Raw genomic sequence first — 27,034 nt, 5'->3', positions numbered from 1 at the left:
GGATCTAATCAACTAGCCCACAGACATCAAAGGTAGGAGATCTGTTTTTGTCATTTAATAATCTTTTGATTGAACATAGAAAGAGTGCTGAAAAAGAGAACAAAAGATAGATGAATCGATCAGGGCTTCCAAATACCAAAGAACGGAATGATCTCCCCAGTGAGACTTTAAATCAACTTTCACACCAATTCCACAGCCAGGGAATCAGGTTCAGAGGTGCTGAGATCAGGTCACCAGAAATGCCACAAAGTCTTTCTAGTCCAGGAACAGGGTGACGGCTCTATGTACTACTAGCTCCCTCTGCTGGCTAATCTGGAAAGCCATGGAGCACTGAATTCAATTTATTTGGCTAACATGCTCGGAAGGGAGGAGTAAAGGAAGCAGTAGATTGATATAATCAGGAACTCTCCCTGCCCAAATTTTGTTCCTTTTCATTTCTCTCTCTTGATCAATTTACCTCTTCAGTACTGCCAAAAAAAGAATAAGGCAGACACAGAGAAGGAATCAAACAAAGTGACCCCATAGAAGTGAGAAAACATTAATGAAGATGGGGACAAATTCCTTAATGAACTAAGATTCCTGGAGTACCTATGGGTGTCAATAAAAAGCAGACTCCAAATAAAAAAGAAGGTTTATAGCACAAGCTATTCACAGGTGAGCCTGCTATCAATCCCAGGTAAGATTTGAAGGAACACTGGTGAGCACTTAGAAAAAAGTGAGTAACACACACACCACGAGAAATAGTTCCACCCAATGTAAGTCAAGTTCAACCACCATATTTCCTGTGTGAGCTCAGAGCAGGTAAATGCTGCAGGCCTGGATATTTGGAGTTCAGTTACTAAACACACATGTAACTATCATATTAGAATGACTGAACATAACTACAAAACCCACAATCTGTTCAAGCTTTATTAGCTTCTCCAAATGATTTGTCTGGCATGATGATGGGTGTCTCATTCTCTTTTGATCCTATTGTCTAATATTTCAAAAGCAAAACCCTAGTCTTTGTTTCTCTTAACTTGTACCTTCTAAAGCTAGGTGATATCACCATTTCCAGCAAGAACTCTATTTGTCAATTAGCATTAGAATATTTTGACATATATTTAGAAATTCTTTTATATTCATTCTGAATATCCAAAATGAACACGCATTACTTACAACTCAAAAGCTTCAACTCTTTGCTTCAGCTCTGCTTCTCTGTCTCTTAGCAAATCCAAATTTTTTAGTAGAAGCTGCCTTTGAGTAAAAATTTCTTTTGTTTCAATCTGTATAGGAAAGCATTAATTTTTAGCAAGCAAGCTAAAGAATAAAACAGATATGAACTAATACACTGCTTCCTAAATTCCAGAAGACAATCAAAGTACAGACATTTAGGGCAACAATTTCACTTTCAAGAGATTCCAATTCAAGGATTGCTTTTCACCTATTTTAGGTTGCACAAAAATTTACTCCCTTGCATAAGAAAATTCTTCCAATGACTGCGAAACTACATTACCCTATATTCCTAACATTCTTTGTCCAATTATTCTATTTAGTTCTTTAACATCTCTCAGTTAAAATTTTGATAAGTTCTTCAGCAAAAAAAAAAAAAAATTAAACAAAATGTATGTTCAGCAATAAAACCCCCATGGGTCTGGTGGTAGTGTTGTCTGAATGTTTCAGCTCATGGGTCATTCTGATTCAGCGTTAGCAAGCTAATGTGAACTCGTGAATGAATGGGCCATCCTTCCACGTATGTGTTTATTGAGCAAGAATTTACTACCTACCTACCACATGTCAAGCAGCACACTGGGAGCTGGATATAAAAAGGTAGACAGATAAAGTCCCCATCTTTAAGGATCTCACAATTTAGTTAGGGAGAAACAGACAATCAAATACACTAGGAGGTGAGGATTTCATAACTGAAGTACGTAAGACTTTACACAGAAACGAGGCTTAACCGAGTGACGCACTAGGAGTCAGGGAAAGCATCACTGAGGTGACATTCAAGCTGGGTATTAAGGGACAGTACAGTTTTATCAGGGAGAGAAGGAGACAGGCATTCCAGGTGGAAGAGTAAAGGCCTGGTGCATTTTGAGGATGACAATCTTCTCATAATCAGTTAAGTAAATGGGGAGCTAGTCAGTCACCTATCTTGAAGATGAAGTTGTTAGACTAAACACAGTCCAGTCATCTCAAAGATCTGTGCTTCCAACATTTATTTGTACACCTGAAACAGGCCCAACTCCCAGAAGTGCTATACAAAACTGTAGAGGGGGTGTACTTGGCGCTAAATAACTACCTAACTCTCAAATCTGCCTGAGAAGACGGAGCTCATTAGTGTGAGTTTCGCACAACCCTGAAACGGACGTCTGCCTCTGCAGTTCTTTCCTCTCTCCAGTCTCAGAGGAAGAATGTACGCTGTCCTTTTCAAGGCCGATCCTTCTATTTGCACTCTTGGCCCCTGGCCCTATTGCTCCTCAAGGGCCTTGTTCCATCAATTGTCCCATCTCCTTCCTGGATCTTGAGCCAACCTACTAACAGCTGCAGGGAAGAGCCACCCAGTCAATGACTTTTAAATATTACCTCTTGGTGCTTTTGAATTCTCTCAAAGTTAATCTTTTCCTGAGAAATGAGGGCTTCAGATTTTGCTTGACAAGCTTTCTCAAATTCTTTCCGTAATTCAGCTAATTCCTTCTCATACTTTCTTTTCCCTTCCATTTTAATTTTTGCTATTTCAGTATCTTTAAAATAGTTCAACTGCAAATTTATCACAAAAAAATGGAAAATACCAATTACTATACTAAAGAAATAGTAACAAATTCTCTCTCCATATTTAGGTTTAGTATTAATGCTCTGTCCAAACATGTTACATTTAGTTCAGTTAATCTTTAGTTTTATCTCATTCACTGTATTTGTAGTGTTCATTCAAAAGGCATAAACAAATGATATCAATTGGAAATAAAGATAATATGCACAACAGTTTAGTATCCCATTCTTTAATAAAGGCTCCAGGTATTTCCCCTTATATCTAAGATTAACACATTAGAAGACAAGCAAAGATACCACTCTTGTTAACAGCAACAAGATAAAGCTTACCTTTTGACACATTTCTGCCTGAAGCTGCTGTTCTATTTCTCTCTTATATTCATTTAACTTTATTTCTAAAGACTGTAACTTTGGACACTGAGGGTAAGCATCTGCAAACTGATCATCAATAAGCTGAAGCTTCTCAGCTATTAAAAAATAACACATCAAATTAGGATATATAAATATGGTTAGGGTCACAAGAGGCCAAACCTCTTTTCAAAAGTAAAGGGTATGCTTAGGGGAAAGTATAAGGATGTCTGCAATTTACTTTGAAATACATAAAAAAATTAAGATGGATTAATGGATGGACAGATCAGTGATGAAGCAAATACAACACAAATTTAATGGTGGAATCTAGGTAGTGGGTATACAAGTGTTCATTGTAAAACTGTTTCAACTCTTCTGTATGTTTGAAAATGCTCATGAAAAGATCTGTATTATTTTTTAATTCTATTTTTCCACGAACTTTTTGAAGTACCCTCATATTTTATTATGGACTTTGATTAACGCTGATTTACACATTCAAAACAATGACTTTAAAAGAATCAAAGATCCTGTATTTCAACCCCCTCTCTCTTTGTAGATAAGGAACAAATGCCCATACAGTTTAAATGACTTCCAGAAGGTTAAGCAAGTATGTAACGGCATAACTGGGACTAAAGCGAAGTCTACTGACTCTGTCATACCATTGCTCTTTTCAATAGGCCAGTGGCCCTCAAACCAACTGTGCATCAGAAGCAACCACACAGCAGAGAGGAAACCTGAAAATGGAGTACAAACTCAACCATGTCTAACACCACTATCAAACAAGTATGTGCAGGAACAAAGAGGCTGACAGAAGTAGATCAAAATGACAGTGTTTGTCTCTAGTAGCATAACTTTAGACATGCTCTTCCAATTACTTTTCTGTATTTTCCAAATGCTCTATAACTGTGTTGTCCAATACAGGACTGGTCAGCCACATGCGACCAGTCCAAATTGAGATGTGCTCTAAGTGCAAAAAACACACCAGCTTTCAAAGACTTAGTACAAAAAATAAATGTGAAATAGCTCATTAATATTTTTTATATTGAATACATGTTGAAATAATGTTTTGAATGTACTGGGTTAAATAAAATATATTACTAAAACAAATTTCACCTGTTTCTTTTTACTTTTCTAAATGTGACTACTAGAACATATAGTTTCATATGTGGTTCACATTATTGGACTGCACTGCTTTATATTAAGCAGTTAATATGTTTCTAATGCAATTCAACCTGCACTTAATTAAAGGCCCAGTCATACAATACAGTCTTTACAAATTATGGACTTCTCCCAAGTTAAAGGCACTATTACTATTTAACAGTAAGGAATGCGCTCTGCGGTGCCTCTGAACATCCCAGCAGCCCGGCCCAGTGCACATAGAACAGGGAGACGTCCAGCAGGGGAGGTGGAAACTCGGCAGAGAACACACACCCTGCGGTACCACCCCGTAACCCAGCAGACCGGCCAAGTCCAAGCTGATCAGAGAGGTGGCTCCCCGGAGAGGCCCAAGACCCGAAGCAACCACACACGCAAGGCACTAGTGGCCAACTGAGCAGTCACTGAGGTAGCCATACCAAATTGGCAACCCCAGCAACATCTTAATCAGACAACAGTGTCAAACCTGTGGACTGTGAAACCCCCTACCACAATGAATAAACATCAAAGAAAAGATACCAGAACTATGAAAAATCAAGAAAGTACACCACCAAAAGATAATAACTCTCAAGCTCTAGATCCTATAGAACAAGAAGCCCTTGAAATGACTGACAAGGAATTTTGTGTGATAATTCTAAGGAAACTGAATGAGATACAAGAAAACTCAGCTAAACAACATGATGAAATGAGGAAAAGTATACAGGACCTGAAAGAAGAAATGTACAAGGAAATCAATGCCCTGAAAAAAAATGTAGCAGAACTTGCCGAACTAAAGAAGTTATTCAGCTAATTAAAAAACACAATGGAGAGTTTAACCAGCAGGCTTGTGGAAGTTGAAGAGAGAACCTCTGAACTTGAAGATGGGCTGTTTGAAATAACACAAGCAGACAAAAAAAAAAAAGAAAGAAAAAAGAATCAAAGGCATTGAAGAGAGAGATATCAGACAACCTTAAGCGCTCAAATATCTGAGTCATGGGTATTCCAGAAGGGGAGGAAAAAGGTGATTGCATTGAAAACATATTCAACAAAATAGTGGCAAAAAACTTCCCAGGTATAGGAAGAATCACAGATCTTCAGATCCAGGAAGTTCAAAGATCTCCAAATGTATTCAACCCAAAAAGGTCTTCTCCAAGACATGTTATAGTCAAATTGGCAAAACTCAAAGACAAAGAGAGAATCTTAAAAGCTGCAAGAGAGAAGCGTCAAATCACCTATAAGGGAGCCCCAATCAGACTAACATCAGACTTTTCATCACAAACCCTAAAAGCCAGAAAGGAATGGGATGATATATTCAAAATACCAAAAGACAGAGATTGTCAGCCAAGAATACTCTACCCTGCAAGGCTATCCTTCCGAAATGAAGGGCAAATAGTATATTTCTCAGACAAACAAAAACTGCGGAGTTTACCACCAAACGACCACCCTTACAAGAAATTCTCAAGGGAGTACTGGGTTTGGTACCTGAAAAATAACTACCACTGCCATAAAAACCCCCCAAAATCAAAACCCACTAGTATAATAAAAATGGCATTCATGAAGAGAAAACAAACAAACAAAAAGGCTATCTACAACCTAAGGAACCAACAAATACAGAAAACAAACAGTAAATCAGAAAGCAAGGAACAAAAGACACCTAAGACAACCAAACAATAATCAATAAAATGCTAGGAATAAATCAATGCTTTTCAATAACAACTATTAATGTAAAAGGCTTAAATTCCCCAATCAAAAGACACAGAATGGCTGACTGGATTAAAAAGGAGGACCCAGCTATATGCTGCCTACAAGAGACCCACCTCACCCATAAAGACTCACATAGACTAAGAGTGAAAGGATGGAAAAAGATTTACCATGCAAACAGAAAAGAAAAACGAGCTGGAGTAGCTATTCTTATATCTGACAAAGTAGACTTTAAACTAAAAACCATAAAAAGAGACAATGAGGGACACTATGTAATGATAAAAGGATCGATCCATCAAGAAGACATAGCAATCATAAATATATACGCACCCAATGTTGGAGCAGCCAGATTTATAAAACAAACTCTATTAGACCTAAAGAAGGAAATAGACACTAATACCATAATAGCAGGTGACCTGAACACCTCACTGTCAATATTGGACAGATCATCTAGGCAAAGAATCAGCAGAGAAACACAAGACCTAAACAATACTCTAGTCCAATTGGACTTGGCAGATATCTACAGAACATTCCATCCAACAACCTCAGAATATTCATTCTTCTCATCAGCACATGGATCATTCTCCAGGGCAACCAAAGGAAAAATAAACAAATGGGATTATATCAAACTAAAGAGCTTCTGCACAGCAAAAGAAACAATTAACAGAGTTAAAAAACAACCAACAGAGTGGGAGAAAATATTTGCAAAATATACATCAGACAAAGGATTAATATCCAGAATATACAAGGAACTCAAACAACTTTACAAGAAAAAAACAAGCAACTCAATTAAAAAATGGGCAAAAGAGCTAAGCATTTCTCTAAGGAAGATATACAAATGGCCAACAGACATATGAAAAAATGCCCAGCATCACTCAGCATTCGGGAAATGCAAATCAAAACCACACTGAGATACCATCTCACCACAGTTAGGATGGCTAAAATCCAAAAGACTCTGAACGATAAATGCTGGCAAGGTTGCGGAGAAAAAGGAACTCTCATACATTGTTGGTGGGACTGCAAAATAGTGCAGCCTCTATGGAAAATGGTATGGAGGTTCCTCAAACAATTGCAGATAGATCTACCATATGACCCAGCTATCCCACTGTTGGGAATATACCCAGAGGAATGGAAATCATCAAGTCGAAGGTATACCTGTTCCCCAATGTTCATCGCAGCACTCTTTACAATAGCCAAGAGTTGGAACCAGCCCAAATGTCCATCATCAGATGAGTGGATAAGGAAAATGTGGTATATCTACACAATGGAATACTACTTAGCTATAAAAAAGAATGAAATACTGCCATTTGCAATGACATGGATGGACCTTGAGAGAATTATATTAAGTGAAACAAGTCAGGCACAGAAAGAGAAATACTACATGTTCTCACTTATTGGTGGGAGCTAAAAATAAATAAATAAATTCACACACACACACACACACACACACACACACACACACACACACACACACACACACCAAAAAAAAAAAAAAACCAGGGGGGGAAGAAGACATAACAATTGCAGTTTCTTGAAGTTGATACAACAAGCATACAGAAAGGACATTGTTGGGGGGGAGGGGGGAGAGGGAGGAAGGAGAGAGGTTTCAGTAATGGGCCATAATAATCAACCACATTGTATATTGACAAAATTAAATTAAATTAAATTTAAAAAAACAACATAAAAACAAAGAATAATAAACCAAAATTACTTGACAAGAAAAAAAAAAAAAAAGAGTAAGGAATGGCCAAGAAATTGACTAAACAGGTCATTTAAAACAGCTGTTCCCATCTCTACTGAGCATGAAACTAAGGGGCAGGATGGTATTATAGAAAAGCCACACAGTGTAAAAGGCCCTAGATCATGGACCAGAGAACTTGGATTTTAATATTAGTTGTGACCCAGACTGGGTGTTCCCAAGTTGCTCTTCCTCTGAGGACCTCATTTTCCTCAACCACAAAATGAAGTGATGGGCCACTGTCTTCTCCAGTTCTTCGCAAAGCAAACAGTCCACGATCTTGTAACTCAGTGGCTGTAAAATAAACCTAGATGAGACACAAGGAAGAACCTCCCACTTAAGAGAGATTAAACCCAACAAACAAGGAAGAAGGTGGGCCTTTGGGTCCCTGCGTGATTTGGCCAATGTATCACTGGCATTCGTGAGGCTAGGGAACAACACTGGAGAGCAATTTCTGGTTCTTTCCAGCAACATGATTCCAGAAGAAATGAATTCCCTTGCTGCCTACAGGTTGCATCCCTCCAGTTCAAGGAATAACCACACAATACAGTAAACCAGGTAATTTCCTTCATTCAAAAAGAAAAGAGCAGAACTAAAATTAAGAAAGAAAGCTATGATTACCAAGAGAGTCTTTGCTAGGAAATGTTGAGCTTGTCTGAGTTTCCATATCACAACTCTCTTTAGCCTGATGGTATTCTGCCAATTCTCTTAAAAACTGCATAAGAAAACCTAAAAAACACAATGTATAGTTTTGTTTCAGAACTTTCTTTCATTCAACCATTGCTCATTGTTTATACAATCTTGATTTTATAACATTATCATTTTTTACATTATTAGCTTTTCTTTTGAGAATAATTTCTGAGGAAAGGTCTTTTCAAGCATGATACAAAAAGGAATAAGGAGAAATATTTATCAATCTAACTACATAAAAAATTTAAACTTATATAATATATATAGCATGAAATAAAGTCAAAAGGCAAATGATACACTGGAAAAAATATCAGCAATACTTGTAATATGCAGAGAGAGGAATAATTTTCATTATATCAAAGAGCTCTTACAAATCAGTAAAAGAAGACAAAAAAATGGGGAAAAACATTGACTAACAGTTCACAGAAAAAAATGTCAAACATGAACAAAATTTTTAAAAGTTGAATAAACATGAACAAAATCATAAATAAATTAATACTACAACAGAGAGATTATATTTTCCCTATAACACTGCTAAAATTAAAACTTTGATAATATGAAGTGTTAGCAAGGGAGTGGGGATATATGCATGCTCATTCAGTTGGGAGGGAGATTTGTTAGTGCTTATGTATATAAAATGCTCTTGAACCTGTCTTACCACTTCTGTGAATTCACACAGCTATACTTTCACAAGGGCACAAAGGGTGCACACTGCACACTGATTGCTTCCAATGGCAAAAAACAAACAATAAAACAACTAAATCTCCATCAACAAGGGGTTAAATACATTCTTTAAAAATAGTTTAAATATATTGCCATAGAAAGATATATTGGTTGATAAAAATAGCAAATTGCAAAACAGTACAATACGATCCCATTTATGATTGTATGTGTACTTTAATTACAAATACACAGATTTTTACACTCATAAACAAAATTCTGGAAGGATAAACAAGGAACTATTAATTCAGGTTATCAGTGGAGAGTGAGATTAGAGAACATAGGCAGAAACTGCTACTTTTCTTTCACTTTAAAATAGATTAAAACTTTTTAACTATGAGCATAAATTATTTTGGAAATTTTTACTTTCTAGAAACAGATTTGAAAGAACTCCTGCTTCTGCATTAGCCAAGTTAAAGGCCTTTTTTCTTCTCTGCTGAAATTCTACTCCCGACTTTAGCTTCCCCTGCATAGGCAGAATCACATATAAACCTTACAACTTCCCCTTATGCAGACATCCTTTCCCTATTCATCAATCACATATGAGCTACTCAATGACGTATCAGGAGCCAGTGCATGTAAAAGCCAAATTGCCTTGGTATAAAATTCTTAATCATAATGATTTCCCCTCCAAAATTCAAGGCCAGTCTGGTACATGTTTCATTAAAGATAACTGTTTTTTCCTTCCATAATAGCTTAGGACTTTCACATTTTTTTTCTCTTATTAACACAAAAGTTTAAGAACATATCTATGTTCACTGATTTTTGCCTAAACCAAATGTATCCCCCTTCAAATCCACAAATATATATCTTTCTTTGGCTTAGGAAAGCTCTCTTCCATTAAAAAAAATACTTTGGGGCTGAGCCCGTGGCGCACTCGGTAGCGTGCTGCGCTGGCAGCGCGGCGACGCTCCCGCCGCTGCGGGTTCGGATCCTATATAAGCATGACCGGTGCACTCCCTGGCTGAGCGCCGGTCATGGGAAAAAAAAAAAAATACTTGACTAGTATATCCACTCTATTTGTACTGGTTGCTTTTAGAAACAATTACCCAGATGTTAGATCTTGTTCTCTATGTCTCTTCTCATATTATTTTTTATGCCTTTATCCTTTCCTTCTACATGTTGGAAGAGCTTCTCAAGTTGCTGCTAAAATCCCTTATTCAATTTTTCATCCCATCAAGGTTTTTACTTCTCCTCATGGACGTATAAAATCTGTTCTTTCATTTTCATTTTCTTGCAATTCTTTGTCTCACCCACCCATCTTCTCCCCTTGACCTTTTCAAGTCAGCCTGTTCTCCCCTTATACCTCTCTGCTGCTGTTATGCCAAAGCCATGTCTTATCTCCTTGTATAGAAAAGGATAAATATTTTGTATAAATTTTCGAGATCCTGCAGTAGATAATTTTCAGACATGTGCTCTGCCACCTAAGTATTTCTAAGGTTGTTACCTTTTCTCAGTTTTGCAGTACTTTTCACAGGCCCTAATTATTTCCGCTCCTCCTCCATCACCTCCCAGCACACGCTCATATCTATCCTCACCCTCTAAGAAGGATTTGCCTAGTCTACTCATTTATTTATTTAGTCAATCATTTGTTTATATCAATACGAACTCACAGATATTTTATACTTACAATTATAAGCCATACTTCTATTTATATAATCCAATATTTTATTTTGTTGCACAAATTGTTCCAGCTTTGGCTTTTGGGAGCTCTTTCATTGTGAATTTTTTTTAAAAGCACTTCCTTTTGTTCTGGCACTGTAAGATGCTCCAGATTCATCTTGTATATTCTGTGCTCCAGTTCTAGAATCAGCTATTTCTCCAAGGAGCCCAGGTTCCTTTTATTAAAGAATGGTTCTAGATACCAAAACTTAGTGCCCCAAATTCGGCACTAGGGGTGTACATTGCTACAGGAGTATCATTGCTTCTAGGTCCTCTCAGCTGACAGAACCAGGAAATATATGCGTGTATACTTGCCTGTGTACATAGATATCTATAAATATTTCTCTATATAGCATCTATTATCTATATTAAGCTGAACATGAGTTCACACTGATGTCTCCAACTAATACATTACCACATGGATCATTCTATCCTCTTCCCCTTGCTTATCTATAAATTCCCACTGCAACAGTGAGAAACCTGGCTCCCAGCATCCACTACCCATTGACTTAAGTGTTTAATTCCAGTATACACGTACAGTGGTTTCAGAATTGTTAACCAGTCCCCCCATGGGAAATAACTATCACCTGGAGCTCAGTGGTTATGTACAGTTCCTTTTGCCTTTAGTCTTACAGTTTCTACTCATTTCCAAAGTTGGTTAGCTCAGCACCTTTTTCCCCATCCGCTCCCAGTGAATGGATTACAGTTAGATCATTTTGTCACAGCCTGCATTCCATCCTGGGATCACCTGGCCTCCTAAACTTGCATACATTAATGTTCACTCTTTGAACTGTAAAGTTCTGTAGATTTTGACGAATGCATAACGTCACATATCCACTATTACAGTATCATACAGAATACTTTCACCACCCTAAATGATTAAGCGATCCCATGTTTTGCCTACTCAACCTCCCCATCCCTTCCCACCAAATCCCTGGCAACCACTGATCTGTTTATCATCTCTATAGTTTTGCCTTTTCCAGAATGTCATGCAAATGGAATCATATAAGATGTAGCCTTTTCAGACCGGTTTCTTTCAAGAACAATATGCATTTAAGATTCATTTATATTTCTGCATAGCTTGGTAGCTCATTCCTGAAAGACTGAAATGCCTTTCCACCTTTGTAAAAAAATCAGTTGACTGTATTTGTGAGGATCAACTTCTGGACTCTCTAATTCTGTTCCACTGATTTATGTGTCTATTCTTTTGCCAATCACAGGTAAGGATTTTAAATTCCAGAAAACAAAAGGCCAACGTCCAAATTTTCTACCCTCATTCAGATTTTCTGCCCATCATTTTCTGGGTATCATTGTCTCTGAAAGGAAAAATTAGGGATGGGAAGAATGGGTGAATAGAATCTAGGTGAAAAGAGCATTCAACAGCTCAGCACTCCCAGAGTGTAAACATAGTTAGATAAGACCATAGGTCTCTAGTCAGGGGACAGACAACAGTTAGGGACAAAATAACTTCCTACATGTTTTCTGATGGTCTTAATCTCTTAATTGGAAGCCATCAATTTTTAAGATCACTTTAACTTTAGCTGTCTTATTGTTAGCAAAGGGTACTACCCAAATTTTGGCACTAGGATGCCTGACAAATCGGCTACTTATAGTTTTTCTAACTTCCAGAAATTTTACTGGGATGCTAGGTAAAGATGGTAAGGGCTGTTAGACAGATGTCTTTCTGAACCAGAAACATTTAAAGAGACTTAAAACGTTTAAAGGTAAAATACTATTTTTAAGGATAATTTACTTATAATAAGTAGAATATTGCTTAATATCCCTTTGAGCCCTAAACCTAAATTTCCTTCTGAAATAATAGTTAAGCAGCAGATACTAGCTATATACCTGAGACCTGTGCTGTCCAATATGGTAGCCACTATTCCCATGTGGCTAATTAAATTCAGACTAAACTAAAAAGTCAGTTCTTCAGTTACACTAGCCACATTTCAAGTGCTCAATAGCCACATGAGGCTAGTGACTACCACCTTAGACAACACAGATATAGACATTTCCATCATCACAGTTATATTGGACAGCATTACTTTAGGGTACAGAATACAGAACCATTTACCGTACTGAATTTCAGTAGGGATAATCGATTTTGCAGGCATCCCAGAATGTCTTGTGATCAATTTACTTATCCTCTACTAACATTACTCCCAAGAGACCTGCAAATTAAGTCACAAACTAATAGCTGGCAGAAAGTAGGTACTCGAATGTTTGCTGAATTAGTTCTGAATGAATGAATGCACACATGTCCTATACAGATGGCAGCAGTGCTGGCAACAGACAAGATACAAGAGCACACCAACACAAAAGGACCATTATATAATGTCACAGATTATTTAAAGAGACCTAAAGAATAACTATGCATCAAAGGCAAGTTGCCAGCTTATTTATGTTCATGCTACAAAGCCCATCATCAAATCTAACCCACAGTCTGGCAACCATGGTAGTTATGGACTCTATGAAAGGTGATTATTGAGGCCAAAATTCAGGCAATTAATCAGGTCTGTATAAACACTTAAGAATAAAAAATATATATAACACATTACTGAACAGATATTTCATTCCTTAAGCAAATATTAATACATTTAATACTCTATAATATAATTATACATGAGGGAGACACCTACGATACAAAGATACTTGGCCTAAATGTTGTTAGTTTTTTTTGTGAAATGTTCCAAATTGTGGATTTTTTTTTACATAGAATATCTTTCAATCTGTTCGTAGGGCTCTTGACACTGTCTGTAGTTTTCTTATTTGAGTATCTAACTCATTTTTTAAAATTATTTTTTAATTTTAATTTTAATTTTTTTATTTTATCGATATACAATGTGGTTGATTATTGTGGCCCATTACCGATACCTCCCTCCCTCCTCCCTTTCCCCCCTCCCTCCCAACAATGTTCTTTCTGTTTGCTTGTCCTATCGACTTCAAGGAATTATAGTTGTTATGTCTTCTTCCCTCCCCCGTTTTTGTGTGTGTGTGTGTGTGTGTGTGTGTGTGTGTGTGTGAATTTATTTATTTATTTTTAGCTCCCACCAATAAGTGAGACCATGTGGTATTTCTCTTTCTGTGCCTGACTTGTTTCACTTAATATAATTCTCTCTAGGTCCATCCATGTTGTTGCAAATGGCAGTATTTCATTCGTTTTTATAGCTGAGTAGTATTCCATTGTGTAGATATACCACATTTTCCGTATCCACTCATCCGATGATGGACATTTGGGCTGGTTGCAACTCTTGGCTATTGTAAAGAGTGCTGCGATGAACATTGGGGAACAGGTATACCTTCGACTTGATGATTTCCATTCCTCTGGGTATATTCCCAACAGTGGGATAGCTGGGTCGTATGGTAGATCTATCTGCAATTGTTTGAGGAACCTCCATACCATTTTCCATAGAGGCTGCACCATTTTGCAGTCCCACCAACAATGTATGAGAGTTCCTTTTTCTCCGCAACCTTGCCAGCATTTATCGTTCACAGTCTTTTGGGTTTTAGCTATCCTAACTGGGGTGAGATGGGATCTCAGCGTAGTTTTGATTTCCATTTCCTGGCTGCTGAATGATGTTGAGCATTTTTTCATATGTCTGTTGGCCTTTTGTATATCTTCCTTAGAGAAATGCCTACTTAGCTCTTTTGCCCATTTTTTAATTGGGTTGCTTGTTTTTTTCTTGTAAAGTTGTTTGAGTTCCTTGTATATTCTGGATATTAATCCTTTGTCAGATGTATATTTTGCAAATATTTTCTCCCACTCTGTTGGTTGTCTTTTAACTCTGTTAATTGTTTCTTTTGCTGTGCAGAAGCTTTTTAGTTTGATATAATCCCATTTGTTTATTTTTCCTTTGGTTGCCTGTGCTTTGGGGGTCGTATTCATGAAGTCTGTGTCCAGTCCTATTTCCTGAAATGTTTCTCCTATGTTTTCTTTAAGAAGTTTTATTGTTTCAGGGTGTATATTTAATTCTTTAATCCATTTTGAGTTGATTTTGGTATATGGTGAGAGGTGTGGGTCTAGTTTCATTCTCCTGCATGTTGATATCCAGTTCTCCCAGCACCATTTGCTAAAGAGGCAGTCTCTTCCCCGGTGTATAGGCTTGGTGCCTTTGTCAAAGATCAGATGGCTGTAGGTGTGTGGGTTGATTTCTGGGTTCTCTATTCTATTCCATTGATCAGTGTGTCGGTTTTTATGCCAGTACCATACTGTTTTGGTTATTATAGCTTTGTAGTATAGTTTAAAGTCAGGTAGTGTTATGCCTCCAGCTTTATTTTCTTTGCTCAGCATTGCTTTGGCTATGCCTGGTCTTTTGTTATTCCATATGAATGTCTGGATAGTTCTTTCCATTTCTGAGAAAAATGACATTGGAATTTTGATGGGGATTGCATTGAATTTGTATATCACTTTGGGTAGTATGGACATTTTCACTATGTTGATTCTTCCAATCCAAGAGCATGGGATATCTTTCCATCTTCTTGTATCCTCTCTGATTTCTCTCAGCAGTGGTTTGTAGTTCTCATTATAGAGATTTTTCATCTCCTTGGTTAACTCAATTCCTAAGTATTTTATTTTTTTGGTGGCTATTGTAAATGGGCAGGCTTTCTTGATTTCTCTTTCTGCATGTTCACTATTAGAGAAAAGAAATGCTACTGATTTTTGTGTGTTGATTTTGTATCCTGCTACTGTGCTGAAATCATTTATCATCTCCAAGAGTTATTTTGTAGAGGTTTTAGGCTGTTCGATATATAGGATCATGTCATCTGCAAACAGGGACAGTCTGACTTCAACTTTTCCAATCTGGATGCCCTTTATTTCCTTTTCTTCTCTGATTGCTCTGGCTAGTACTTCCAACACTATGTTGAATAGGAGTGGTGAGTGGGCATCCTTGTCTAGTTCCTGTTCTTAAAGGAAAAGCTTTCACCTTTTCCCCATTCAGGATGATATTGGCTGTGGGTTTGGCATATATGGCTTTAATTATGCTGAGATACTTTCTGTCTATAACTATCTTATAGAGGGTCTTTGTCATGAATGAGTGCTGAATTTTATCAAATGCTTTTTCAGCATCTATAGAGATGATCATATGGTCCTTGTGTTTGATTTTATTAATATGGTGTATCACATTTATTGATTTGCATATATTGAACCAACCTTGCATCCCTGGGATGAATCCCACTTGATCGTGGTGAATAATTTTATGTATGTGTTGCTGTATTCTGTTTGCTAGTATTTTAGTGAGGATTTGTGCATCTATATTCATCAAGGATATTGGCCTGTACTTTTCTCTTTTGGTTATATCTTTACCTGGTTTTGGTATCAGGATGATGTTTGCTTCATAGAAAGAGTTCGGGAGATTTGGGTCTGTTTCAGTCTTTTGGAATAGTTTGTAAAGAATCGGTGTCAATTCCTCTTTGAATGTTTGGTAAACTTCTGCTGTGAATCCATCTGGTCCTGGGCTTTTCTTTGTTGGGAGCTTTCTGATAACAGCTTCAATCTCCTTTGTTATTGGTCTGTTCAGATTTTCTACGTCTTCATGGCTCAGTTTTGGGAGCTTGTGTTTGTCCAGAAATGTATCCATTTCCTCCAGATTTTCAAGTTTGTTGGCGTATAGTTGTTTATAGTAGTCTCGAATGATTCCTTGTATTTCAGATGAATCAGTTGTAATATTGCCTTTTTCATTTCTAATTTTTGTTATATGAATCTTCTCTCTTATTTTTGTTAGCCATGCTAATGGTTTGTCAATTTTATTTATCTTTTCAAAAAACCAACTTTTTGATTCATTGATCTTTTGTATTGTTTTGTGGGTTTCAATTTCATTACGTTCTGCTCTGATCATAATCATTTCTTTCCGTCTGCAAACTTTAGGTTTGGATTGTTCTTGTTTTTCTAGTTCTTTAAGGTGAAGTGGTAGGTTGTTCGCTTGCCATATTTCCATTCTTCTGAGGTGAGCATTTAATGCAATAAATTTCCCCCTTAATACTGCTTTTGCAGTGTCCCACACGTTTTGGTATGATGTATCATTATTTTCATTAGTTTCCATAAATTTTTTTATTTCCTGCTTGATTTCTTCTTGGACCCATATGTCATTAAGTAGAATGCTGTTTAATTTCCATGTGTTTGTATAGTTTCCAGAATTTCGTTTGTTCTTGATTTCTAGTTTTAATCCATTATGGTCTGAGAAAATACATGGGATAATTCCAATTTTTTTGAATTTGTTGAGACTTGATTTGTGACCTAATGTGTAATCTATCCTGGAGAATGATCCATGTGCTGATGAGAAGAATGAATACTCTGAGGTTGTTGGATGGAATGTTCTGTAGATATCTGCCAAGTCCAATTGGACTAGAGTATTGTTTAGGTCTTGTGTTTCTCTGCTGATTCTTTGCCTAGATGATCTGTCCGATATTGACAGTGGGGTGTTCAGGTCCCCTGCTATTATGGTATTAGTGTCTATTTCCTTCTTTAGGTCTAATAGAGTTTTTTTATAAATCTGGCTGCTCCAACATTGGGTGCGTATATATTTATGATTGTTATGTCTTCTTGATGGATCAGTCCTTTTATCATTACGTAGTGTCCCTCATTGTCTCTTTTTATGGTTTTTAGTTTAAAGTCTACTTTGTCAGATATAAGAATAGCTACTCCAGCTCGTTTTTCTTTTCTGTTTGCATGGTAAATCCTTTTCCATCCTTTCACTCTTAGTCTATGTGAGTCTTTATGGGTGAGGTGGGTCTCTTGAAGGCAGCATATATTTGGGTCCTCCTTTTTAATCCAGTCAGCCAGTCTGTGTGTTTTGATTGGGGAATTTAAGCCTTTTACCTTAAGAGTTGTTATTGAATAGTGTTGATTTTTTCCTAGCATTTTTTTGATTGTTGTTTGGTTGTCTTAGGTGTCTTTTGTTCCTTGCTTTCTGATTTACTGTTTGTTTTCCGTGTTTGTTGGTTCCTTAGGTTGTAGATAGCCTTTTTGTTTGTTTGTTTTCTCTTCATGAAAGACATTTTTATTATACTAGTGGGTTTAGATTTTTCTTGGGTTTTTATGGCAGTGGTTGTTATTTTTCAGGAACCAAACCCAGTACTCCCTTGAGAATTTCTTGTAAGGGTGGTCGTGTGGTGGTGAACTCCCGCAGTTTTTGTTTGTCTGAAAAATATACTATTTGCCCTTCATTTCGGAAGGATAGCCTTGCAGGGTAGAGTATTCTTGGCTGACAATCTCTGTCTTTTAGTATTTTGAATATATCATCCCATTCCTTTCTGGCTTTTAGGGTTTGTGATGAAAAGTCTGATGTTAGCCTGATTGGGGCTCCTTTATAGGTGATTTGATGCTTCTCTCTTGCAGCTTTTAAGATTCTCTCTTTGTCTTTGAGTTTTGCCAATTTGACTATAACATGTGTTGGAGAAGACCTTTTTGGGTTGAATACATTTGGAGATCGTTGAGCTTCCTGGATCTGAAGATCTGTGATTTTTCCTATACCTGGGAAGTTTTTTGCCACTATTTTGTTGAATATGTTTTCAATGCAATCACCTTTTTCCTCCCCTTCTGGAATACCCATGACTCAGATATTTGAGCGCTTAAGGTTGTCTGATATCTCTCTCTTCAATGCCTTTGATTCTTTTTTCTTTCTTTTTTTTTTTGTCTGCTTGTGTTATTTCAAACAGCCCATCTTCAAGTTCAGAGGTTCTCTCTTCAACTTCCACAGGCCTGTTGGTTAAACTCTCCATTGTGTTTTTTATTTCACTGAATAACTTCTTCAGTTTGGCAAATTTTGCTACATTTTTTTTCACGGCATTGATTTCCTTGTACATTTCCTCTTTCAGGACCTGTATACTTTTCCTCGTTTCATCATGATGTCTAGCTGAGTTTTCTTGTATCTCATTCAGTTTCCTTAGAATTATCACTCGAAGTTCCTTGTCAGTCATTTCAAGGGCTTCTTGTTCTATAGGATCTAGAGCTTGAGATTTATTATCTTTTGGTGGTGTACTTTCTTGATTTTTCATAGTTCTGGTATCTTTTCTTTGATGTTTATTCATTGTGGCAGGGGGTTTCACAGTCCACAGGTTTGACGCTATTGACTGACTAAGATGTTGCTGTGGCTGCCAATTTGGTATCGCTACCTCAGTGACTCCCTGTTCCCTGCGCTCTGGCCCGGGCTCCTGGGATGCGCCGAGGCACCACAGAGCGTCTGGTCTCTGCAGAGCTTCCCCTTCCCCTGCAGGATGTCTCCCTGCTCTGTGCGCACTAGGCCGGGCTTGGGATGGAGGCGGGTGGCAGCGGTGAAGCCTACCTGCTGCTGGATTGCACGGCAGCAGCATGGACCCTGTGGAGTTCCCACCTCCCCTGCCGGACGACTCCCTGCTTTGTGTGCACTGGGCTGGGCTCGGAATGAAGCCGGGTGGCAGCCGTGAAGCCTACCTGTTGGATCAGGCAGTGGCGGCCCACAGGGCATGTGGTCTCTGCGGAGCTTCTGCCTCTCCCGCTGGACGTCTCCCTGTCTCGGCTGCCGGTTGATTCGCTTCCAGCTCCAGGGACGGCGGGTGGGGGCGGGGGGGGCAGAAGCCGCGGTCACCATTGCAGCCTGGAGTGACACACGCCGGCTCAGGCCTCCATGTTTCCACATCTGCAGCTGCGGCTGGGACGCGGGCCCTGGTGCACCGGCAGGTCGCGCGTGCGGGTTGGGGGAAGATTCCCGGTTCTCGGCAGGGTAAAGACACCCTTTCGAAGCCGTTCCTTTGCGCCGATTCTGCTACAGCTGCATCTCGCGCGGGCCTCAGGCTGCTTCTACTCGTGGCGGGAAAGCGGCAGGCAGCTCTCCTCTTCCTCCATCTTGACCTCCTGAGCCAGGCTCCGCCCCCTGAACAGTAGGATTCTACTTCTCATGACGTTATACAGACCTGTGGAATTGTTGTAGAAATAGCAGAGCCAATCCGCGTCGGTTCTGTAGCAGCTTGTATGACCTTGTTGACTCAAGGAGGGCAGCCACTTGGAGCATCCACAAAGGGTTCCTGACACACAGGCGGATTACTTCATGGTGACTACTGCGGTTGTGGGGGCCACTCCGCTGGTTGATCACCCTTTGTCGACCTTCTTTCAGGACCAAGCAGCCAGGGGCCTCACTCGCTCGCCTTTCACCCATGAGTTTTAAAAAACCTCACACCGGGCACCACTCTGTCGGGTCCGCCGCTGGCCGACCCGAACAGCCCTAGCCTCGTTCCTTTTGGTGGGCGAGCGAATAGCCTGGGATTCCTCTTTCCCTCCTCTTCCCTTTGGAAGGAGACAGGGGAAGAGAGCCGTGAAGAGAGGTGAGCACACCGCCGGCCCCAACCAGCCCGGTTAAAGGACACTCAGACACAGCGGGGGTTCTGTCGAGCAGTTCCGAGTATCTAACTTATTAAAAAGATGGAAATATGAGGAAAATGACCTGCATTTGTCAGAATGACAGATGAACTGTTGTTTATTTAAAAAGGTAAGGTAAAAAATAAATAAAATAAATTTTTTTAAAAAGGTAAGGTATGGTTAGCAAGGAAAATGAAATTATTTAATTCAAAATAAATTTCCTTCTCTTCCACCTAAAAATTATTAACTTCATACTTTTATAGGAAAAAGCACACCCAAAAATTTTGTTATTCTTTACAAAGGTAAAGGTTCCTACCTTTTTGGTTTTCTTTGTCAAATCCTGAAATCTGTTAAAAGAAAATATTTCACCTTTATTCAACTATTCAGTTATAATTAACAAACCAAAGCAGGTTATGAAAACTAAATAATCCTACCAGTGATTTGTAGAGATTGGATGAAGGGTTGATTTTAATGAGTTGTAATAGATCCTGCATAGTAAATACCTTAAGAAAAAAAGATATAATTAGGTAGACATATTTTTATATCAATGTTTAAATGATAAATTAGGATGTGTTTCTAAATATGAGATTAAGAATCATGCTTCAGATTAAATAAGATTATAACTATGCTAATAATGCAAAGTTGAAGCTCTTCCTTATACTGTTAGATACATTATGATAAACATATTGAGGTCGAAAGGATAAAATACCTTTCTTAATCATGTAATTAACCTCCAAATATTTCACATCAAAGATAATATGCCTGACAGAAATGACAGAAATGGTAATGCCTTACAGATGACACTCAAATATCTGATGAACCAATGAATATATGAGTGAGTTCTAGGGTCTTTCAATTACAATTACTTTTTTAAAGTACTCATTGTTTAAAAATGTAAATAAGAGGGGCCAGCCTATGGCTCCCTTGGGAGAGTGTGGTGCTGATAACACCAAGGCCATGGGTTCGGATCCTTATATAGGGATGGCCGGTTTGCTCACTTGGGAGAGCGTGGTGCTGACAACACCAAGTCAAGGGTTAAGATCCCCTTACTAGTCATCTTCTAAAAAAAATAAATTAAAAAAAAAAATGTAAATAAGGTTAGAGTTGGCACTGATAACGCCAAGGTCAAGGATTCAGATCTCCATACCAGCCAGCTGCTAAAAAAAAACTAAATTTTTACTGTCCTTACAACTATGAATGACTAAGGTACACCTAAAATATTTTTAAAGAGACATTTTGGGTAGCTACGCTTAAGATATAATTCTACTAGAGTATGCATCATTTACTATTTCTACTCTGAGAACACTGATATAATTTGTTTTCAATTGATTTTTCTTTAAAAAAATATTCTGCATGGCATTTTATATTAATAGAAATCATTAAGTGTATGAACTAGATTAATTACTCCTATAATAATTATATAATTGACCACTACTTTCACAATAAGCAAAATTGTGATATGTATAATTAGAAAGTTGGAGAATGATGGAGCAAAAATGAATTCCTAATGTTGATAAATAAAATTTGGTTGTTAATGAAGAAATAAAGTATATTTAAATTTCAAGTATTCATTCAAATACTAATGTTCTTGTTTCCTTAAAACTTTGAAATATGAAACTTGTGAACAACTATAGACAAAACAGAGTAAAGACATAGAGACAACACCAAGAGTGAACCGTAATGTAAACTACGGACTTCGGGTGATAATGATCTATTAATGTTAGTTCATTGATTGTAGCAAATGTACCACCCCGGTATGGGATGTTGATAGTGGAGAAAGCTGTCGCAGCAGTGGGAGGGCAGGATATGATAACTCTTTGTATTTTCCACTCAATTTTGCTGTGAACCTAAAACTGCTCTGAAAAAATAAAGTCTATTAAAAAAACACACATATGGAAAGTTTGCCACACTGCCTTTAAAATAATAAAGTGTGACTAATTTGTTCAACAGTAACGGTGAAGAAATATAGTTAAAATAATTAGAGAAGTAGTAAAACATAAAATGTGTTGCAATATTTGAGAACTTTACATATACCTTAAAATTACATATTTCTCACTTCTCTATGTTATTACAAAGAGGAGAAATATCTGAAGAGACTGTGGCATAATAAAAAGAGCACACTTTAGAGATCTAGATTTACTGCCCTGCATTGCCACTTACAAGTTACATGACCTTGGCCAAGTCACTTCACCTCTCCAGAGTGTAGTTCCTATCTGTAACACACGTAACACCTGCAGTGTGAGTAGCACAGTGCCAAACTCACAGCAGACATTGAGCAGAAATGGTAGTTACACGTCCTGTTAGACTACATGAAATGTAAGATCAATTGTAGCTCCAAATTATTTGGTGATTCTATACATTACTGTTTTACAAAAGAAGTGAGATACCAAGGAGTTTACTACTCATTTGTTATATAACAAATATATTGTGTGCAGGCGTGACATGAATTTAAAGATGAATGAGAAATGGACCTAGCTAGTTAAACAGCACTTAGCTATTATGCACCACTTTACAATCATCAGAGAAAGAAACTTCACAGAAACATCAAAAACAGAAAAAGACTTTCTTTACCTTTTCTTTTTCCAAACCACTTTCTGGAAAGAAAACAGAAAGTGAATACTCATAGCCACATCTTTGTAAGTGATCTGCCACTAGAGAGTTAGAGGCGCCTATTAAGAGGGCGCTCCCTTCCACTGAAAGGGACTGAGGTTGTAGTTCTCCACACAATGCAGGGTGCATCAATTCATGAATCAGCTGCTTTCTGAGCTGGGTCTAGTGCAAAAAATAAAATAAATAATAATAATAAAGAAAGAAACACAAAAGACAAAATTTCAGCAGGATTGTTTCACTAGAGATATGCACAGATTTGTCACGTTAAGTGGAATCCTTCCTCTTATTTCCAGCATGGTTCTAGATCCATGGCCAAAAGTTAGAAACCTTCCCCTGCATACTTCATTTTACCCTGTGAGACAAGCAGCCCAGTGGGTTCTGGAAAAAGCTTTCTTTCCCCAGCTTCCAAGTGACCTGGTGGTTAGCCAGACCACTGGTGGACTCTAACTTCATTTCCCTAAGAACCATTTCAGCAGCTATGTTTGGGCTATCAAGTATAAGAGAAAATTCTGCCAGTTCATCACACCTCTGTGAACTGTTGGAGGATATGAAAATAATATTGGGTCAAACCAGTTTATTGGCATACTGATCAAAATAAAGTTGGGTTCCCAAAAGGGAAATAACACATGCAAGACAGAAATTAGTATACCCAAAGAAGGCTTATTAAGAATGCACTTTCACATAGAGTATTTACATCTCAAGACATAAGTACGTACAACAATTTTCTCACGTTTTATAAATGAGGAAATTAAGGCTCAAAGTGGATAATTTTCTCAAGGTTACAACACTAGCATTATTATTCATTTGGGTTTTAAGAAAATCTCCTACATCAGACTACTAGATGTCTGTTTTTATCTATTTTACATATGATTTGGAAACATACAATTGGGCTGGGCTTAAGAATATGCTGCTTAGATTTGTGGGGTTCAGCAGGAAATAATATCTAATAATTCATATTAATAGAATACAAGCAAGCAAGAAATAAAGTTCTTGTTATACCTCTCTCTTCTACCCTTTAACTGAGAGTAGAATGGTATATAATTACCAGGATACAACAGGATTTATTATACATCTAAAATCCTATATTTAAAAAGACATTCATGCTGAACAGAAGACATGTTCAGCCTCATCCAATACAATTCAGTAACTGAAATAATAAAACAAGAAAAGAGTAACCACAGCATTCTCCAACAGTAAAATTTAGAGGTAGTTTAATCAGAATTGTAACAAGCTAAGAAGTAATATATTTAGACACAGTTTAATAAATAAAAGGATTTAGGGTATCTTGCATACAAGTACTGAAACAGGATAAAATTAGTGATACAAGCAAGGTGAGAGGAAAATAAGAGCAGAAAAAAAATGAAGGGATAAAATGGGTGATACAAGCAGGGAGAAAAGTAGAAAAAAATGAAGTGATATTATAAATGAATTCCTATCCTGACAAACACAAAAACAGTGCCATTCAGCACTTGCTAGAAGGAATCACAAAACTGGGTTGGGAACTTCCAGCAGTCAATTCAAGAGAGAAATCTATTCAGAATTAAATTTTGCAGTGTCCTTAAGATAAAACTCAAAGAGTAGTATGAAAGGAAGACAATTATTGTGGGAGAAGGGAAAGTGGGAGAGAAGAGACTTGTGGGTCCTCAACACACCTCTTAGAAACTGACAGATTTAGTAGACACCAAATGAGGGAACAGAAGATTTAGAAGATTTGACAAGTTTCATTTAATACTTACATGACTCTGTACTTAATTATAAATATAAACTCTTTTCAAACACCCCAATAGAATGTAAATTAGGCCACTAAAAAATCCAGTAAACTTTGAAAATTAGAACTTACCCACACCACAGTCACTGAACTGAGAAAGTAAAATTTAGCTCAGACTGAGAAAGTAAAAATCTGCCCTGCTATTGATCAAGCTGGAATAGAAACCAAATAGCAAAATGAACAGAACAATATTTCTCTGGGGCTATGCTGCAGCTGTAAAGTGAACAAGGCTAGCATTATCCTGATACCAAAGGCAAATGAGGATAGCTCGAAAAGGACAACCGGTCAATATCAACTGTGACTACGGAAATGAAGTAAAATACTATCAAATCTAATTCATAATAGGACATACCCAGGAATGCAAAGATCATTCAACATTAGAAAGTGTATTCATGAAGTACAATTAATTCCAAGTGAGTTAAGGAGATAAGTGTAAACGATAAAGCCTTTTTAAAATTTAAAAAGTGACTATTCATTCTCTTAATGGAGAACTTACTGTGGGTAAAAAGCAAAAAAAGAAAAAAACAAAACAAAACAAAACCCCAAACAAACATAAAAACCCAATAGATTTGACCATATAAAAATGTAACATCAGTATCTTTAAAGCCAAACTAAAAATTGAACACCGAGCTAAAGTATTGCAACAAAAATGGAAAAAAGATGAATAGTTTCTACTAGAAGAGCTCTTACATGTTAGTAAGAAAACACTAAGACCATAGAAAAAAAATGAGCAAGGAACATGAACTGCTAATCAATGGAAAACATGCAAATGGCCAGAAAATATATACAACCTCATTAATAATCAAAGGGAAGAAATATTAAAATAATAGTTTTCCCAATCTTAGATTGCTTTAAAAAATGTACTGATAAAAATATTGGAGTGAGACAGACATTCTCAACTGCTGGTATAATACAAACTATTATAATCTTTCCAGAACAAGATGCATACAGCAAAGAACCTTAAAAATGCTCAAGCTCCCTGACTTGGTAATGCCATTAAATCTATGCTAGGCAAAAAATGAGAGATGCAATCAAAGCTATGTGTAGACCTGGATATAACCTAAACATTCAACAACAGGGGACTGCTACATAAATTACCCATACATCCAAAAGATAAGCCTGCCACCACTGAAAATGAGGACTTAAGAAACTTTTAAGGAAACGGGAAAATGCTCATCATATAATTTAAATAAAAAAAGATACAGACACATATTATACCAATTAGTGGTTATTTTAGAGATGATTTTTCTTCCATATGCTTTTCTGTATTTTTCAGATGAGTCTGAAGTATTTTTATGAGGTTACAAAAGCAATGGGGGAGGAGAGGAGAAAAACCAAGCTCACTTTTCCTTAATTTCCTGTTTTAAATGTAAAATATACTTCTGAAATGTACATCACAGTGAAAACACATTGAGCTAGTTCTACTCCTTAATGTTAATCCAAATATAAAGTGTACTAACAAATATTTGCTGCCCCAATTAAATACTCATACGTTTCAATATATTTTCAAGAAGAAATTTTTCATTTCCAAAACTACTCTACAGTAAGCAGTACACTTAATATTTGCTATGTGGCATCAATGTCTTCCTTCATCCAAACGTGAGTATTACAAAACCACGTAATTCAGGAACCTGTAAACCAGATTTATAAAACAAGCCTAATGTTACAAAAAGTATTCATTATTTAAATGTCATCCACTCCCTGTCTTAATGTCAGTTCAATAAATTATTTGAATATGCTCTTTCCAGGTTAAAGAGTTACACGGGAACATAAAATTGTAATTCACCAATACAATCTACATATCATACTATTTTTAAAACCCAAGCCCTGGATTAATTTAAATGGATTAATTTAAATGTGGACTACCTGTTACAGGTTACACTTGTAAAAGCTATGACACAAATATGCCTTCATGTGATACCTTGAGCGCATCCAGTATACCCCGATCCTTAAACGTCTGGTACAGCTTTTTGCGCAGTTCATCCCGAGTCAACACATCAAAGTCGGGGGGCATGATGGACTGGAAGAGAAAATGGTTACAGGTGACCAGAGGGGACCCGAATTTCTAAGCAGAGACCAGTGGGCTCCGGGGAAGCCCTAAGAAGTCTAGCGGGGAAAGGGGCTTTAACGAACACAAACGAGTCTTCACGTCTGCCTGTCCGCGAGGAGCGGCGGGTGTTAGGTACCTGAGCCATCGTCACCAGGGATCAGCTTCCTCCCGAGCCCGCCCTGCCCGTCCCACCCTGGCCTAGCCCGGCCTCTGTCCCGGCGGTTCGGGAGGAACAGGGGGATTAAACGCTTTGTCACGCACTCCGAACTAGGAACTCTGGCAGAGGCGCGCACTTCCTTTCTCCGCGTTCTGAAGGGTGGACGGAGCCGTGAGCCAGGCGCGACTCTCAAAGGCGGAAGGTGGCGGAAGGTGGCGAAAGGTGGCGAAAGGTGGCGGAAAGTGGCGAGAGAAAACGGAACAGAGAGTTTCACAGCCCAGTTCCCATTCCACTCCTCCGAGGCAAACCCAAACAACCACCCTCCTGTGGAGCACTAAGGCGCATGCGCACGGCTGCGCAGCGCCGACCGGTAGCCT

General features: G+C 37.7%; 1 protein-coding gene across 6 annotated transcripts in view; it reads right to left on the bottom strand.

Moving 5' to 3' along the window:
• Positions 1 to 26,978, bottom strand: part of OFD1 (OFD1 centriole and centriolar satellite protein) — a 44,474-nt gene extending 17,496 nt beyond the window's left edge. For 2 of the 6 annotated variants that reach the window (XM_063083543.1, XM_063083541.1), the window contains exons 1-9: positions 26,637 to 26,712; positions 26,372 to 26,470; positions 22,644 to 22,844; positions 20,507 to 20,575; positions 20,389 to 20,419; positions 8,291 to 8,398; positions 3,079 to 3,215; positions 2,566 to 2,739; positions 1,159 to 1,265 (exon numbers count right to left, since the gene is read on the bottom strand). In XM_063083543.1, the coding sequence (XP_062939613.1) occupies positions 1,159 to 1,265; positions 2,566 to 2,739; positions 3,079 to 3,215; positions 8,291 to 8,398; positions 20,389 to 20,419; positions 20,507 to 20,575; positions 22,644 to 22,844; positions 26,372 to 26,470; positions 26,637 to 26,645 (935 nt within the window). In that variant the 5' untranslated portion in view covers positions 26,646 to 26,712. Of the gene's footprint in view, positions 1 to 1,158; positions 1,266 to 2,565; positions 2,740 to 3,078; positions 3,216 to 8,290; positions 8,399 to 20,388; positions 20,420 to 20,506; positions 20,576 to 22,643; positions 22,845 to 26,371; positions 26,471 to 26,636; positions 26,713 to 26,761 lie in introns of those variants that run through there. The other 4 variants (XM_063083542.1, XM_063083545.1, XM_063083544.1 and 1 more) reach the window with 4 other exon arrangements.
• Positions 26,979 to 27,034: the final 56 nt, after the last annotated feature.

Source organism: Cynocephalus volans, chromosome X, assembly GCF_027409185.1.
Source record: "Cynocephalus volans isolate mCynVol1 chromosome X, mCynVol1.pri, whole genome shotgun sequence".
Classification (NCBI taxonomy): Eukaryota; Metazoa; Chordata; class Mammalia; order Dermoptera; family Cynocephalidae; genus Cynocephalus; species Cynocephalus volans.
This window is presented reverse-complemented; position numbering and strand designations above follow the sequence as displayed.